General features: G+C 42.5%; 1 protein-coding gene across 1 annotated transcript in view; it reads left to right on the top strand.

Annotated features, from left to right (window-relative positions):
• The window catches only part of obscna (obscurin, cytoskeletal calmodulin and titin-interacting RhoGEF a), a gene marked incomplete at both ends in the record, with an annotated part of 69,067 nt that overhangs the window by 29,562 nt on the left and 26,424 nt on the right, over window positions 1-13,081 (top strand). Inside the window, 15 exons of the mRNA XM_079739291.1 lie at window positions 174-449; window positions 935-1,210; window positions 1,779-2,054; window positions 2,946-3,221; window positions 3,863-4,138; window positions 4,719-4,994; window positions 5,575-5,850; window positions 6,431-6,706; window positions 7,348-7,623; window positions 8,142-8,417; window positions 8,917-9,192; window positions 9,773-10,048; window positions 10,627-10,902; window positions 11,544-11,819; window positions 12,338-12,613. Of these exons, the coding sequence (XP_079595417.1) occupies window positions 174-449; window positions 935-1,210; window positions 1,779-2,054; window positions 2,946-3,221; window positions 3,863-4,138; window positions 4,719-4,994; window positions 5,575-5,850; window positions 6,431-6,706; window positions 7,348-7,623; window positions 8,142-8,417; window positions 8,917-9,192; window positions 9,773-10,048; window positions 10,627-10,902; window positions 11,544-11,819; window positions 12,338-12,613 (4,140 nt within the window). The remainder of the gene's footprint in view (window positions 1-173; window positions 450-934; window positions 1,211-1,778; window positions 2,055-2,945; window positions 3,222-3,862; window positions 4,139-4,718; window positions 4,995-5,574; window positions 5,851-6,430; window positions 6,707-7,347; window positions 7,624-8,141; window positions 8,418-8,916; window positions 9,193-9,772; window positions 10,049-10,626; window positions 10,903-11,543; window positions 11,820-12,337; window positions 12,614-13,081) is intronic.

The following is a 13,081-nucleotide window of genomic DNA, read 5'->3' as shown; positions in this document are numbered from 1 at the left end:
TGACATCCAGGTTTTTAATAAGGTGTTCAAAGTGTTGGCGAACTCCTTGGACCTTGTCAATGCCCTCATCCTAGACATTGAAATACAGAAAGGACAACACAAAGATTTTGCCTCAAAGAAATATTTCTATAATAGCAACATATCTCAATGCTCCATATCGACCCCTTCTCCAGAACTCCCTCCAACTATCAACAAGGAGCTACAGAGTGTGGAGGCTGAGGAGGGAGAGGCTGCCTCTCTGGCCTGTGAGCTTTCTAAGCCTCCTCAGCCTGGAGTGTTGGTGCAGTGGAGGAAGAACAGGCTGCCACTGAGAGCCAACAGGAAGTATGAGATGAAACAAGATGGCTGCCTGCTCCAGCTCCTCATCAAGGACCTGAAACCAGAGGACAGTGGCAGCTACTCCTGTCTAGTAGGAGGAGCAGAGAGCTCTGCTGGTCTGGCTGTGAAAGGTGAGTTCATATTGCAGTGATTCAAATGTTATCTTAAAGACCATTACTCCAATTCAAAATAGTGAATTTGTACAACGTACATGCCATGGCATAACTCCTTCCTTAGTGCATTAGTCAATGGGATTTGAAACAAGTTTTGGTTGAATAAGCTTCTTGGTCCCGAGGAAATAGTGATACTCAATATCATTAGGAGCCGAGCCATCTTCAGTTTTCAGCTGAGCATGCCGCAGAGTCCCAATTTAATTGTGAGACTAAGATCATTGGGATGACATCAATCCATTGGCCGCAAGAAATAGGAATCTTGATTTGTGTCATCAGCTAGCAAGGAATATCATTCAATCACTATGCTGATGACATCCAGTTGTACAATGGTGTCCAATGTATGGGCTAACACCTTGTCGATGAGCCAGCAGTAAGATTGTATCGTGAAAAGGTTCTTCCAAACATAAATACGAATGCAATGTTCCATATCTTCTCTCCTCCAGAACTCCCTCCTTACTTTGAGGAGGAGATACAGGATGTGGAGGCTGAGGAGGAAGGAACTACCTCTCTGTCCTGTGAGCTTTCTAAGCCTCCTCAGCCTGGAGTGTTGGTGCAGTGGAGGAAGAACAGGCTGCCACTGAGAGCCAACAGGAAGTATGAGATGAAACAAGATGGCTGCCTGCTCCAGCTCCTCATCAAGGACCTCAAAGCAGAGGACAGTGGCAGCTACTCCTGTCTAGTAGGAGGAGCAGAGAGCTCTGCTAGTCTGGCTGTCACTGGTGAGTTCATACCCTCCTTGATCATTAGACATTTTTAAATTCTATCACTCAGAATCAAGGTGGCATTTTTGCATGCAATGACGAGTTCCCATCCCAGTCTTTTGTAGTTAAAATGCTTTAAACATTGTAAAACTAGTGGTCTGTAGTTATTTGCAACATTTTAATATTTTAAAGTAAATTGTACTTATGCAAAATTCAGTTTGTAGCAGACAATTAATCTGCTGCACTGTCACATTTTTGACCATAAACATGGCATTTAAACCAGTCCTTAGATGTGCACTGTCTCTTCAGGTTTGTAAAAAGATATATTAGGCTCTTTTCAGTTCACCTGATTGATGCTCATCTTTGGTGATGTCATCAGCTGGACAGGAATATAGTTCATCTCTATGCTGATGATACCTAGCTGTACCAAGGTGTCCAAGATATTGGATATCTTATTGGCAATGGCGTGGAGTGAGTCGTACATGTAAAGATATCTGACAGATTGGCCTGCCCTATGAATGTGCTGAGAAGATCTTTGCCTAGCATCAAAATGTATGTAGATTAACCATATCCATCTCTCCTCCAGAACTCCCTCCGTCTTTCAAGAAGGAGCTACAGAATGTGGAGGCTGAGGAGGGAGAGGCTGCCTCTCTGGCCTGTGAGCTTTCTAAGCCTCCTCAGCCTGGAGTGTTGGTGCAGTGGAGGAAGAACAGGCTGCCACTGAGAGCCAACAGGAAGTATGAGATGAAACAAGATGGCTGCCTGCTCCAGCTCCTCATCAAGGACCTCAAAGCAGAGGACAGTGGCAGCTACTCCTGTCTAGTAGGAGGAGCAGAGAGCTCTGCTGGTCTGACTGTGACCGGTGAGGTTATATACTGTACTGGTTGATATCTAATGTTAAGGCTATAACTCCAATGTCAGATGGTAGTGAAAATATTGGAAAAGTGCAGTATTTTATTACAAAGTTGAATTTTGCCAAATTAAGTGAGGCTCTTCTGAATTACTCCGTACTGCTTAATGGTCACATATTGGAGCAAAACATCTTGACATATTCTGGAGCATCATGTTCTCAGACATAACCTTCCTTATCAGAAACAGAGGAGAATCTGTTCTTCCCCTTATCTTGTTCACTTTGTATGTGCTCTCTATGTTGGTCTTCAGTGTTGATAGAATGTCATTCATTTGTTACGCTGATGATTTGTTACGCCAATAATGTAGTTACATTATTGGAAAAGTATTTTAGTACAAAGTTGAACTTTGTTAAATGCAGTGAGTCTCTCCTGAATTACTTCCTACGTCTTCATGGTTACATTTTGGACCCAAAGAGATTGACATAATCTGGAGCATCATGTTCTCCGAAGTGAACTTCCTACTCTTTAATTGAGGATAATCCGTTCTCTCCGCCTCATATTGTTCTCTCTGTAATGCTCTCTTGGTTAGTTGTAATTTGGAATCGAATGTAATTAATTAGTCACGCTGATGACACTCAGATGTACCAAGTAATGTTGGCTAAATAAAAGTCAATGGGCTCCAATAAGTAACAATAATCTGTAGATTGTATGCAACAAATACACCAGCTATACACCAGCTGTACCAAGGTGTCCAAGATATTGGATATCTTATTGGCAATGGCGCGGAGTGAGTCGTACATGTAAAGATATCTGACAGATTGGCCTGCCCTATGAATGTGCTGAGAAGATCTTTGCCTAGCATCAAAATATATGTAGATTAACCATATACATCTCTCCTGCAGAACTCCTTCCGTCTTTCAAGAAGGAGCTACAGAATGTGGAGGCTGAGGAGGGAGAGGCTGCCTCTCTGGCCTGTGAGCTTTCTAAGCCTCCTCAGCCTGGAGTGTTGGTGCAGTGGAGGAAGAACAGGCTGCCACTGAGAGCCAACAGGAAGTATGAGATGAAACAAGATGGCTGCCTGCTCCAGCTCCTCATCAAGGACCTCAAAGCAGAGGACAGTGGCAGCTACTCCTGTCTTGTAGGAGGAGCAGAGAGCTCTGCTGGTCTGACTGTGACCGGTGAGTTAATATACTGTACTGGTTGATATGTTAAAGGATATTACTCCAATGTCAGATGGTAGTTACACTATTCGAAAAGTCCAGTATTTTAGTACAACGTTTTACTATACTGAATACAGAGTCAGTCTCTTCTGAATTACCCCTTCGTGCTTCATTGTCACATTTTGGACCCAAAGTAAGAAAAATAAAAAGTAGGTGCCGCAAACTCTGAGTTCCAATGTTAAGAATGTTTAATATATGATAACATTTCGGCCTACAAAGGCCTTCATCAGATCACATAGGACCCATATTGGACCCAAACATCTTGACATCATTTTGAGCATCATGTTATCAGGCATGAACTGCCTCCACAGAAACTGAGGAGAATATGTTCTCTACGCATCATCTTGTTCTCTCTGTAATGTTCTCCTGGTTCATCATCAGTTGAGATCGAACGTCATTCATTAGTTACGCTGATGACACTCAACTGTACCACTCAGCTGTACCAAGTCATTTGTTGGCTGAAGAATTCTAAATGGGCTGCAACCAGTCAGAAAATTACAACATATGCAAAAAAGTGACCAGCTCTTTGAGTTTTCCCAAAATATATATTTTCTTAAAATCAATCATTTCTCAATGCTTAATTTCCATCTCTTCTCCAGAACTTCTTCCATCGTTTAAGAAGGAGCTAAAGAGTGTGGAGGCTGAGGAGGAAGGAACTACCTCTCTGTCCTGTGAGCTTTCTAAGCCTCCTCAGACTGGAGTGTTGGTGCAGTGGAGGAAGAACAGGCTGCCACTGAGAGCCAACAGGAAGTATGAGATGAAACAAGATGGCTGCCTGCTCCAGCTCTTCATTAAGGACCTCAAAGCAGAGGACAGTGGCAGCTACTCCTGTGTAGTAGGAGGAGCAGAGAGCTCTGCTAGTCTGACTGTCACAGGTGGGTTCATAACCTTCTTGATCTTTAGGCATTTTAAAGACTCTCACTCAGATACAAGGTGTTGTTTTTGCATGTTATGATATGTTCATATCCCAGACTTTGTAGTCAAAGGTCTTTTAAAAGCGCACTGTTTATTGGTTTGTAGTAATTATTGAAATATTTAAATATGTTAAAGAAAAGTGTACTTATGCTAAATTCACAAATTGCTGCATACAATTCAGCCGCTGCATGGTCTCATATTTGACCATAAACTTGGCATTTCCTGGGTGATCCAGTTGTTAGAGTTGCATTGTCTTTTCAGGGTAGTAAAAATCTATATTTGTGGCTCTATTTAGTTGAGCTGGTTGATGCTCATCTTTGGTGATGTCATCAGCTGGTCAGGAATATAGTTCATCTCTATGCTGATGATACCTAGCTGTACAAAGGTGTCCAAGATATTGGATATCTTATTGGCAATGGCGTGGAGTGAGTCGTACATGTAAAGATATCTGACAGATTGGCCTGCCCTATGAATGTGCTGAGAAGATCTTTGCCTAGCATCAAAATATATGTAGATTAACCATATCCATCTCTCCCCCAGAACTCCCTCCGTCTTTCAAGAAGGAGCTACAGAATGTGGAGGCTGAGGAGGGAGAGGCTACCTCTCTGGCCTGTGAGCTTTCTAAGCCTCCTCAGCCTGGAGTGATGGTGCAGTGGAGGAAGAACAGGCTGCCACTGAGAGCCAACAGGAAGTATGAGATGAAACAAGATGGCTGCCTGCTCCAGCTCCTCATCAAGGACCTCAAAGCAGAGGACAGTGGCAGCTACTCCTGTCTAGTAGGAGGAGCAGAGAGCTCTGCTAGTCTGGCTGTGACAGGTGAGTTCATAACCTTCTTGATCTTTAGGCATTTTAAAGACTCTCACTCAGATACAAGGTGTTGTTTTTGCATGTTATGATATGTTCATATCCCAGACTTTGTAGTCAAAGGTCTTTTCAAAGCGCACTGTTTATTGGTTTGTAGTAATTATTGAAATATTTAAATATGTCAAAGAAAAGTGTACTTATGCTAAATTCACAAATTGCTGCTTACAATTCAGCCGCTGCATGGTCTCATATTTGACCATAAACATGGCATTTCCTGAGGGATCCAGTTCTTAGAGGTGCACTGTCTCTTTAGGGTTGTAAAAATCTATATTTGTGGCTCTATTCAGTTGAGCTGGTTGATGCTCATCTTTGGTGATGTCATCAGCTGGTCAGGAATATAGTTCATCTCTATGCTGATGATACTTAGCTGTACCAAGGTGTCCAAGATATTGGATATCTTATTGGCAATGGCGCGGAGTGAGTCGTACATGTAAAGATATCTGACAGATTGGCCTGCCCTATGAATGTGCTGAGAAGATCTTTGCCTAGCATCAAAATATATGTAGATTAACCATATACATCTCTCCTGCAGAACTCCTTCCGTCTTTCAAGAAGGAGCTACAGAATGTGGAGGCTGAGGAGGGAGAGGCTACCTCTCTGTCCTGTGAGCTTTGTAAGCCTCCTCAGACTGGAGTGTTGGTGCAGTGGAGGAAGAACAGGCTGCCACTGAGAGCCAACAGGAAGTATGAGATGAAACAAGATGGCTGCCTGCTCCAGCTCCTCATCAAGGACCTCAAAGCAGAGGACAGTGGCAGCTACTCCTGTGTAGTAGGAGGAGCAGAGAGCTCTGCTAGTCTGACTGTCACAGGTGGGTTCATAACCTTCTTGATCTTTAGGCATTTTAAAGACTCTCACTCAGATACAAGGTGTTGTTTTTGCATGTTATGACATGTTCATATCCCAGACTTTGTAGTCAAAGGTCTTTTAAAAGCGCACTGTTTATTGGTTTGTAGTAATCATTGAAATATTTAAATATGTTAAAGAAAAGTGTACTTATGCTAAATTCACAAATTGCTGCATACAATTCAGCCGCTGCATGGTCTCATATTTGACCATAAACATGGCATTTCCTGGGTGATCCAGTTGTTAGAGGTGCATTGTCTTTTCAGGGTTGTAAAAATATATATTTGTGGCTCTATTTAGTTGAGCTGGTTGATGCTCATCTTTGGTGATGTCATCAGCTGGTCAGGAATATAGTTCATCTCTATGCTGATGATACCTAGCTGTACCAAGGTGTCCAAGATATTGGATATCTTATTGGCAATGGCGTGGAGTGAGTCATACATGTAAAGATATCTGACAGATTGGCCTGCCCTATGAATGTGCTGAGAAGATCTTTGCCTAGCATAAAAATATATGTAGATTAACCATATACATCTCTCCTCCAGAACTCCCTCCGTCTTTCAAGAAGGAGCTACAGAATGTGGAGGCTGAGGAGGGAGAGGCTGCCTCTCTGGCCTGTGAGCTTTCTAAGCCTCCTCAGCCTGGAGTGTTGGTGCAGTGGAGGAAGAACAGGCTGCCACTGAGAGCCAACAGGAAGTATGAGATGAAACAAGATGGCTGCCTGCTCCAGCTCCTCATCAAGGACCTCAAAGCAGAGGACAGTGGCAGCTACTCCTGTCTAGTAGGAGGAGCAGAGAGCTCTGCTGGTCTGACTGTGACCGGTGAGTTAATATACTGTACTGGTTGATATGTTAAAGGATATTACTCCAATGTCAGATGGTAGTTACACTATTCGAAAAGTCCAGTATTTTAGTACAAAGTTTTACTATACTGAATACAGAGTCAGTCTCTTCTGAATTACCCCTTCGTGCTTCATTGTCACATTTTGGACCCAAAGTAAGAAAAATAAAAAGTAGGTGCCGCAAACTCTGAGTTCCAATGTTAAGAATGTTTAATATATGATAAAGTTTCAACCTACAAAGGCCTTCATCAGATCACATAGGACCCATATTGGACCCAAACATCTTGACATCATTTTGAGAATCATGTTATCAGGCATGAACTGCCTCCACAGAAACTGAGGAGAATATGTTCTCTATGCATCATCTTGTTCTCTCTGTAATGTTCTCCTGGTTCATCATCAGTTGAGATCGAACGTCATTCATTAGTTACGCTGATGACACTCAACTGTACCACTCAGCTGTACCAAGTCATTTGTTGGCTGAAGAATTCTAAATGGGCTGCAACCAGTCAGAAAATTACAACATATGCAAAAAAGTGGCCAGGTCTTTGAGTTTGCCCAAAATATATATTTTCTTAAAATCAATCATTTCTCAATGCTTAATTTCCATCTCTTCTCCAGAACTTCTTCCATCGTTTAAGAAGGAGCTAAAGAGTGTGGAGGCTGAGGAGGAAGGAACTACCTCTCTGTCCTGTGAGCTTTCTAAGCCTCCTCAGACTGGAGTGATGGTGCAGTGGAGGAAGAACAGGCTGCCACTGAGAGCCAACAGGAAGTATGAGATGAAACAAGATGGCTGCCTGCTCCAGCTCCTCATCAAGGACCTCAAAGCAGAGGACAGTGGCAGCTACTCCTGTCTAGTAGGAGGAGCAGAGAGCTCTGCTGGTCTGACTGTGACCGGTGAGGTTATATACTGTACTGGTTGATATCTAATGTTAAGGCTATAACTCCAATGTCATATGGTAGTGAAAATATTGGAAAAGTGCAGTATTTTATTACAAAGTTGAATTTTGCCAAATGAAGTGAGGCTCTTCTGAATTACTCCGTACTGCTTAATGGTCACATATTGGAGCAAAACATCTTGACATATTCTGGAGCATCATGTTCTCAGACATAACCTTCCTTCTCAGAAACCGAGGAGAATCTGTTCTTCCCCTTATCTTGTTCACTTTGTATGTGCTCTCTATGTTGGTCTTCAGTGTTGATAGAATGTCATTCATTTGTTACGCTGATGATACTCAACTATACTAGTCAACTGTACCAATTAATTGGTCAGCTGAAGAATTATAAACGGGCTGCAACCAGTCAGAAAATTACAACATATGTAAAAAAATTGGCCAGATCTAGGAATTTGCCCAAAATATATAGTGTCCGAAAATCAAACATTTTTCAATGCTCCATCTCCGTTTCTCCTCCAGAACTCCCTCCATCTTTCAAGAAGGAGCTACAGAATCTGGAGGCTGAGGAGGGAGAGACTACCTCTCTGGCCTGTGAGCTTTCTAAGCCTCCTCAGCCTGGAGTGTTGGTACAGTGGAGGAAGAACAGGCTGCCACTGAGAGCCAACAGGAAGTATGAGATGAAACAAGATGGCTGCCTGCTCCAGCTCCTCATCAAGGACCTCAAAGCAGAGGACAGTGGCAGCTACTCCTGTCTAGTAGGAGGAGCAGAGAGCTCTGCTAGTCTGGCTGTCACTGGTGAGTTCATATACTGTACTTAACAGTAACATCTTATGTTATAACTCCAATGTCAGAGTGTAGTTACATTATTGGAAAAGTATTTTAGTACAAAGTTGAACTTTGTTAAATGCAGTGAGTCTCTCCTGAATTACTTCCTACGTCTTCATGGTTACATTTTGGACCCAAAGAGATTGACATAATCTGGAGCATCATGTTCTCCGAAGTGAACTTCCTACTCTTTAATTGAGGATAATCCGTTCTCTCCGCCTCATATTGTTCTCTCTGTAATGCTCTCTTGGTTAGTTGTAATTTGGAATCGAATGTAATTAATTAGTCACGCTGATGACACTCAGATGTACCAAGTAATGTTGGCTAAATAAAAGTCAATGGGCTCCAATAAGTAACAATAATCTGTAGATTGTATGCAACAAATACACCAGCTCTATGTTTATGCCTGAAATATACATTTTCCGAAAATCAAATGTATAGCAATGCTCCAAATCCACCTCTTCTCCAGAACTCCTTCCATCCTTCAAGAAGGAGCTACAGAATGTGGAGGCTGAGGAGGGAGAGGCTGCCTCTCTGTCCTGTGAGCTTTCTAAGCCTCCTCAGCCTGGAGTGTTGGTGCAGTGGAGGAAGAACAGGCTGCCACTGAGAGCCAACAGGAAGTATGAGATGAAACAAGATGGCTGCCTGCTCCAGCTCCTCATCAAGGACCTCAAAGCAGAGGACAGTGGCAGCTACTCCTGTCTAGTAGGAGGAGCAGAGAGCTTTGCTAGTCTGGCTGTCACAGGTGAGTTCATAACCTTCTTGATCTTTAGGCATTTTAAAGACTCTCACTCAGATACAAGGTGTTGTTTTTGCATGTTATGACATGTTCATATCCCAGACTTTGTAGTCAAAGGTCTTATAAAAGCGTACTGTTTATTGGTTTGTAGTAATTATTGAAATATTTAAATATGTCAAAGAAAAGTGTACTTATGCTAAATTCACAAATTGCTGCTTACAATTCAGCCGCTGCATGGTCTCATATTTGACCATAAACATGGCATTTCCTGAGGGATCCAGTTCTTAGAGGTGCACTGTCTCTTTAGGGTTGTAAAAATCTATATTTGTGGCTCTATTTAGTTGAGCTGGTTGATGCTCATCTTTGGTGATGTCATCAGCTGGTCAGGAATATAGTTCATCTCTATGCTGATGATACTTAGCTGTACCAAGGTGTCCAAGATATTGGATATCTTATTGGCAATGGCGTGGAGTGAGTCGTACATGTAAAGATATATGACAGATTGGCCTGCCCTATGAATGTGCTGAGAAGATCTTTGCCTAGCATCAAAATATATGTAGATTAACCATATCCATCTCTCCTCCAGAACTCCCTCCGTCTTTCAAGAAGGAGCTACAGAATGTGGAGGCTGAGGAGGGAGAGACTACCTCTCTGTCCTGTGAGCTTTCTAAGCCTCCTCAGCCTGGAGTGTTGGTGCAGTGGAGGAAGAACAGGCTGCCACTGAGAGCCAACAGGAAGTATGAGATGAAACAAGATGGCTGCCTGCTCCAGCTCCTCATCAAGGACCTCAAAGCAGAGGACAGTGGCAGCTACTCCTGTCTAGTAGGAGGAGCAGAGAGCTCTGCTAGTCTGGCTGTGACAGGTGAGTTCATAACCTTCTTGATCTTTAGGCATTTTAAGACTCTTACTCAGATAAAGGGTGGTGTTCTTGCATGTTATGACATGATCACATCCCAGACTTTTAGTCAAAGAGCTGTTAACAATGCACTGTTTATTGGTCTGTAGTAAGTATTAAAATATTAAAATATTTCAATGAAAAGTGTACTTATGCTAAATTCACAAATTGCTGCATACAATTCAGCTGCTGCATGGTCTCATATTTGACCATAAACATGGCATTTCCTGGGTGATCCAGTTGTTAGAGGTGCATTGTCTTTTCAGGGTTGTAAAAATCTATATTTGTGGCTCTATTCAGTTGAGCTGGTTGATGCTCATCTTTGGTGATGTCATCAGCTGGTCAGGAATATAGTTCATCTCTATGCTGATGATACTTAGCTGTACCAAGGTGTCCAAGATATTGGATATCTTATTGGCAATGGCGCGGAGTGAGTCGTACATGTAAAGGTATCTGACAGATTGGCCTGCCCTATGAATGTGCTGAGAAGATCTTTGCCTAGCATCAAAATATATGTAGATTAACCATATACATCTCTCCTGCAGAACTCCTTCCGTCTTTCAAGAAGGAGCTACAGAATGTGGAGGCTGAGGAGGGAGAGGCTGCCTCTCTGGCCTGTGAGCTTTCTAAGCCTCCTCAGCCTGGAGTGTTGGTGCAGTGGAGGAAGAACAGGCTGCCACTGAGAGCCAACAGGAAGTATGAGATGAAACAAGATGGCTGCCTGCTCCAGCTCCTCATCAAGGACCTCAAAGCAGAGGACAGTGGCAGCTACTCCTGTCTTGTAGGAGGAGCAGAGAGCTCTGCTGGTCTGACTGTGACCGGTGAGTTAATATACTGTACTGGTTGATATGTTAAAGGATATTACTCCAATGTCAGATGGTAGTTACACTATTCGAAAAGTCCAGTATTTTAGTACAACGTTTTACTATACTGAATACAGAGTCAGTCTCTTCTGAATTACCCCTTCGTGCTTCATTGTCACATTTTGGACCCAAAGTAAGAAAAATAAAAAGTAGGTGCCGCAAACTCTGAGTTCCAATGTTAAGAATGTTTAATATATGATAACATTTCGGCCTACAAAGGCCTTCATCAGATCACATAGGACCCATATTGGACCCAAACATCTTGACATCATTTTGAGCATCATGTTATCAGGCATGAACTGCCTCCACAGAAACTGAGGAGAATATGTTCTCTACGCATCATCTTGTTCTCTCTGTAATGTTCTCCTGGTTCATCATCAGTTGAGATCGAACGTCATTCATTAGTTACGCTGATGACACTCAACTGTACCACTCAGCTGTACCAAGTCATTTGTTGGCTGAAGAATTCTAAATGGGCTGCAACCAGTCAGAAAATTACAACATATGCAAAAAAGTGACCAGCTCTTTGAGTTTTCCCAAAATATATATTTTCTTAAAATCAATCATTTCTCAATGCTTAATTTCCATCTCTTCTCCAGAACTTCTTCCATCGTTTAAGAAGGAGCTAAAGAGTGTGGAGGCTGAGGAGGAAGGAACTACCTCTCTGTCCTGTGAGCTTTCTAAGCCTCCTCAGCCTGGAGTGTTGGTGCAGTGGAGGAAGAACAGGCTGCCACTGAGAGCCAACAGGAAGTATGAGATGAAACAAGATGGCTGCCTGCTCCAGCTCCTCATCAAGGACCTCAAAGCAGAGGACAGTGGCAGCTACTCCTGTGTAGTAGGAGGAGCAGAGAGCTCTGCTGGTCTGACTGTGACCGGTGAGGTTATATACTGTACTGGTTGATATCTAATGTTAAGGCTATAATTCCAATGTCATATGGTAGTGAAAATATTGGAAAAGTGCAGTATTTTATTACAAAGTTGAATTTTGCCAAATTAAGTGAGGCTCTCCTGAATTACTCCGTACTGCTTAATGGTCACATATTGGAGCAAAACATCTTGACATATTCTGGAGCATCATGTTCTCAGACATAATCTTCCTTCTCAGAAACCGAGGAGAATCTGTTCTTCCCCTTATCTTGTTCACTTTGTATGTGCTCTCTATGTTGGTCTTCAGTGTTGATAGAATGTCATTCATTTGTTACGCTGATGATACTCAACTATACTAGTCAACTGTACCAATTAATTGGTCAGCTGAAGAATTATAAACGGGCTGCAACCAGTCAGAAAATTACAACATATGTAAAAAAATTTGCCAGATCTAGGAATTTGCCCAAAATATATAGTGTCCGAAAATCAAACATTTCTCAATGCTCCATCTCCGTTTCTCCTCCAGAACTCCCTCCATCTTTCAAGAAGGAGCTACAGAATCTGGAGGCTGAGGAGGGAGAGGCTACCTCTCTGGCCTGTGAGCTTTCTAAGCCTCCTCAGCCTGGAGTGTTGGTGCAGTGGAGGAAGAACAGGCTGCCACTGAGAGCAAACAGGAAGTATGAGATGAAACAAGATGGCTGCCTGCTCCAGCTCCTCATCAAGGACCTCAAAGCAGAGGACAGTGGCAGCTACTCCTGTCTAGTAGGAGGAGCAGAGAGCTCTGCTAGTCTGGCTGTCACTGGTGAGTTCATATACTGTACTTAACAGTAACATCTTATGTTATAACTCCAATGTCAGAGTGTAGTTACATTATTGGAAAAGTATTTTAGTACAAAGTTGAACTTTGTTAAATGCAGTGAGTCTCTCCTGAATTACTTCCTACGTCTTCATGGTTACATTTTGGACCCAAAGAGATTGACATAATCTGGAGCATCATGTTCTCCGAAGTGAACTTCCTACTCTTTAATTGAGGATAATCCGTTCTCTCCGCCTCATATTGTTCTCTCTGTAATGCTCTCTTGGTTAGTTGTAATTTGGAATCGAATGTAATTAATTAGTCACGCTGATGACACTCAGATGTACCAAGTAATGTTGGCTAAATAAAAGTCAATGGGCTCCAATAAGTAACAATAATCTGTAGATTGTATGCAACAAATACACCAGCTCTATGTTTATGCCCGAAATATACATTTTCCAAAAATCAAATGTA

The sequence above is a fragment of the Pollachius pollachius genome, assembly GCF_949987615.1.
Source record: "Pollachius pollachius genome assembly, chromosome: 7".
Lineage (NCBI taxonomy): Eukaryota > Metazoa > Chordata > Actinopteri > Gadiformes > Gadidae > Pollachius > Pollachius pollachius.
Note: the sequence above shows the minus strand (reverse complement) of the source record. Positions and strands in the feature narration are given on the sequence as shown.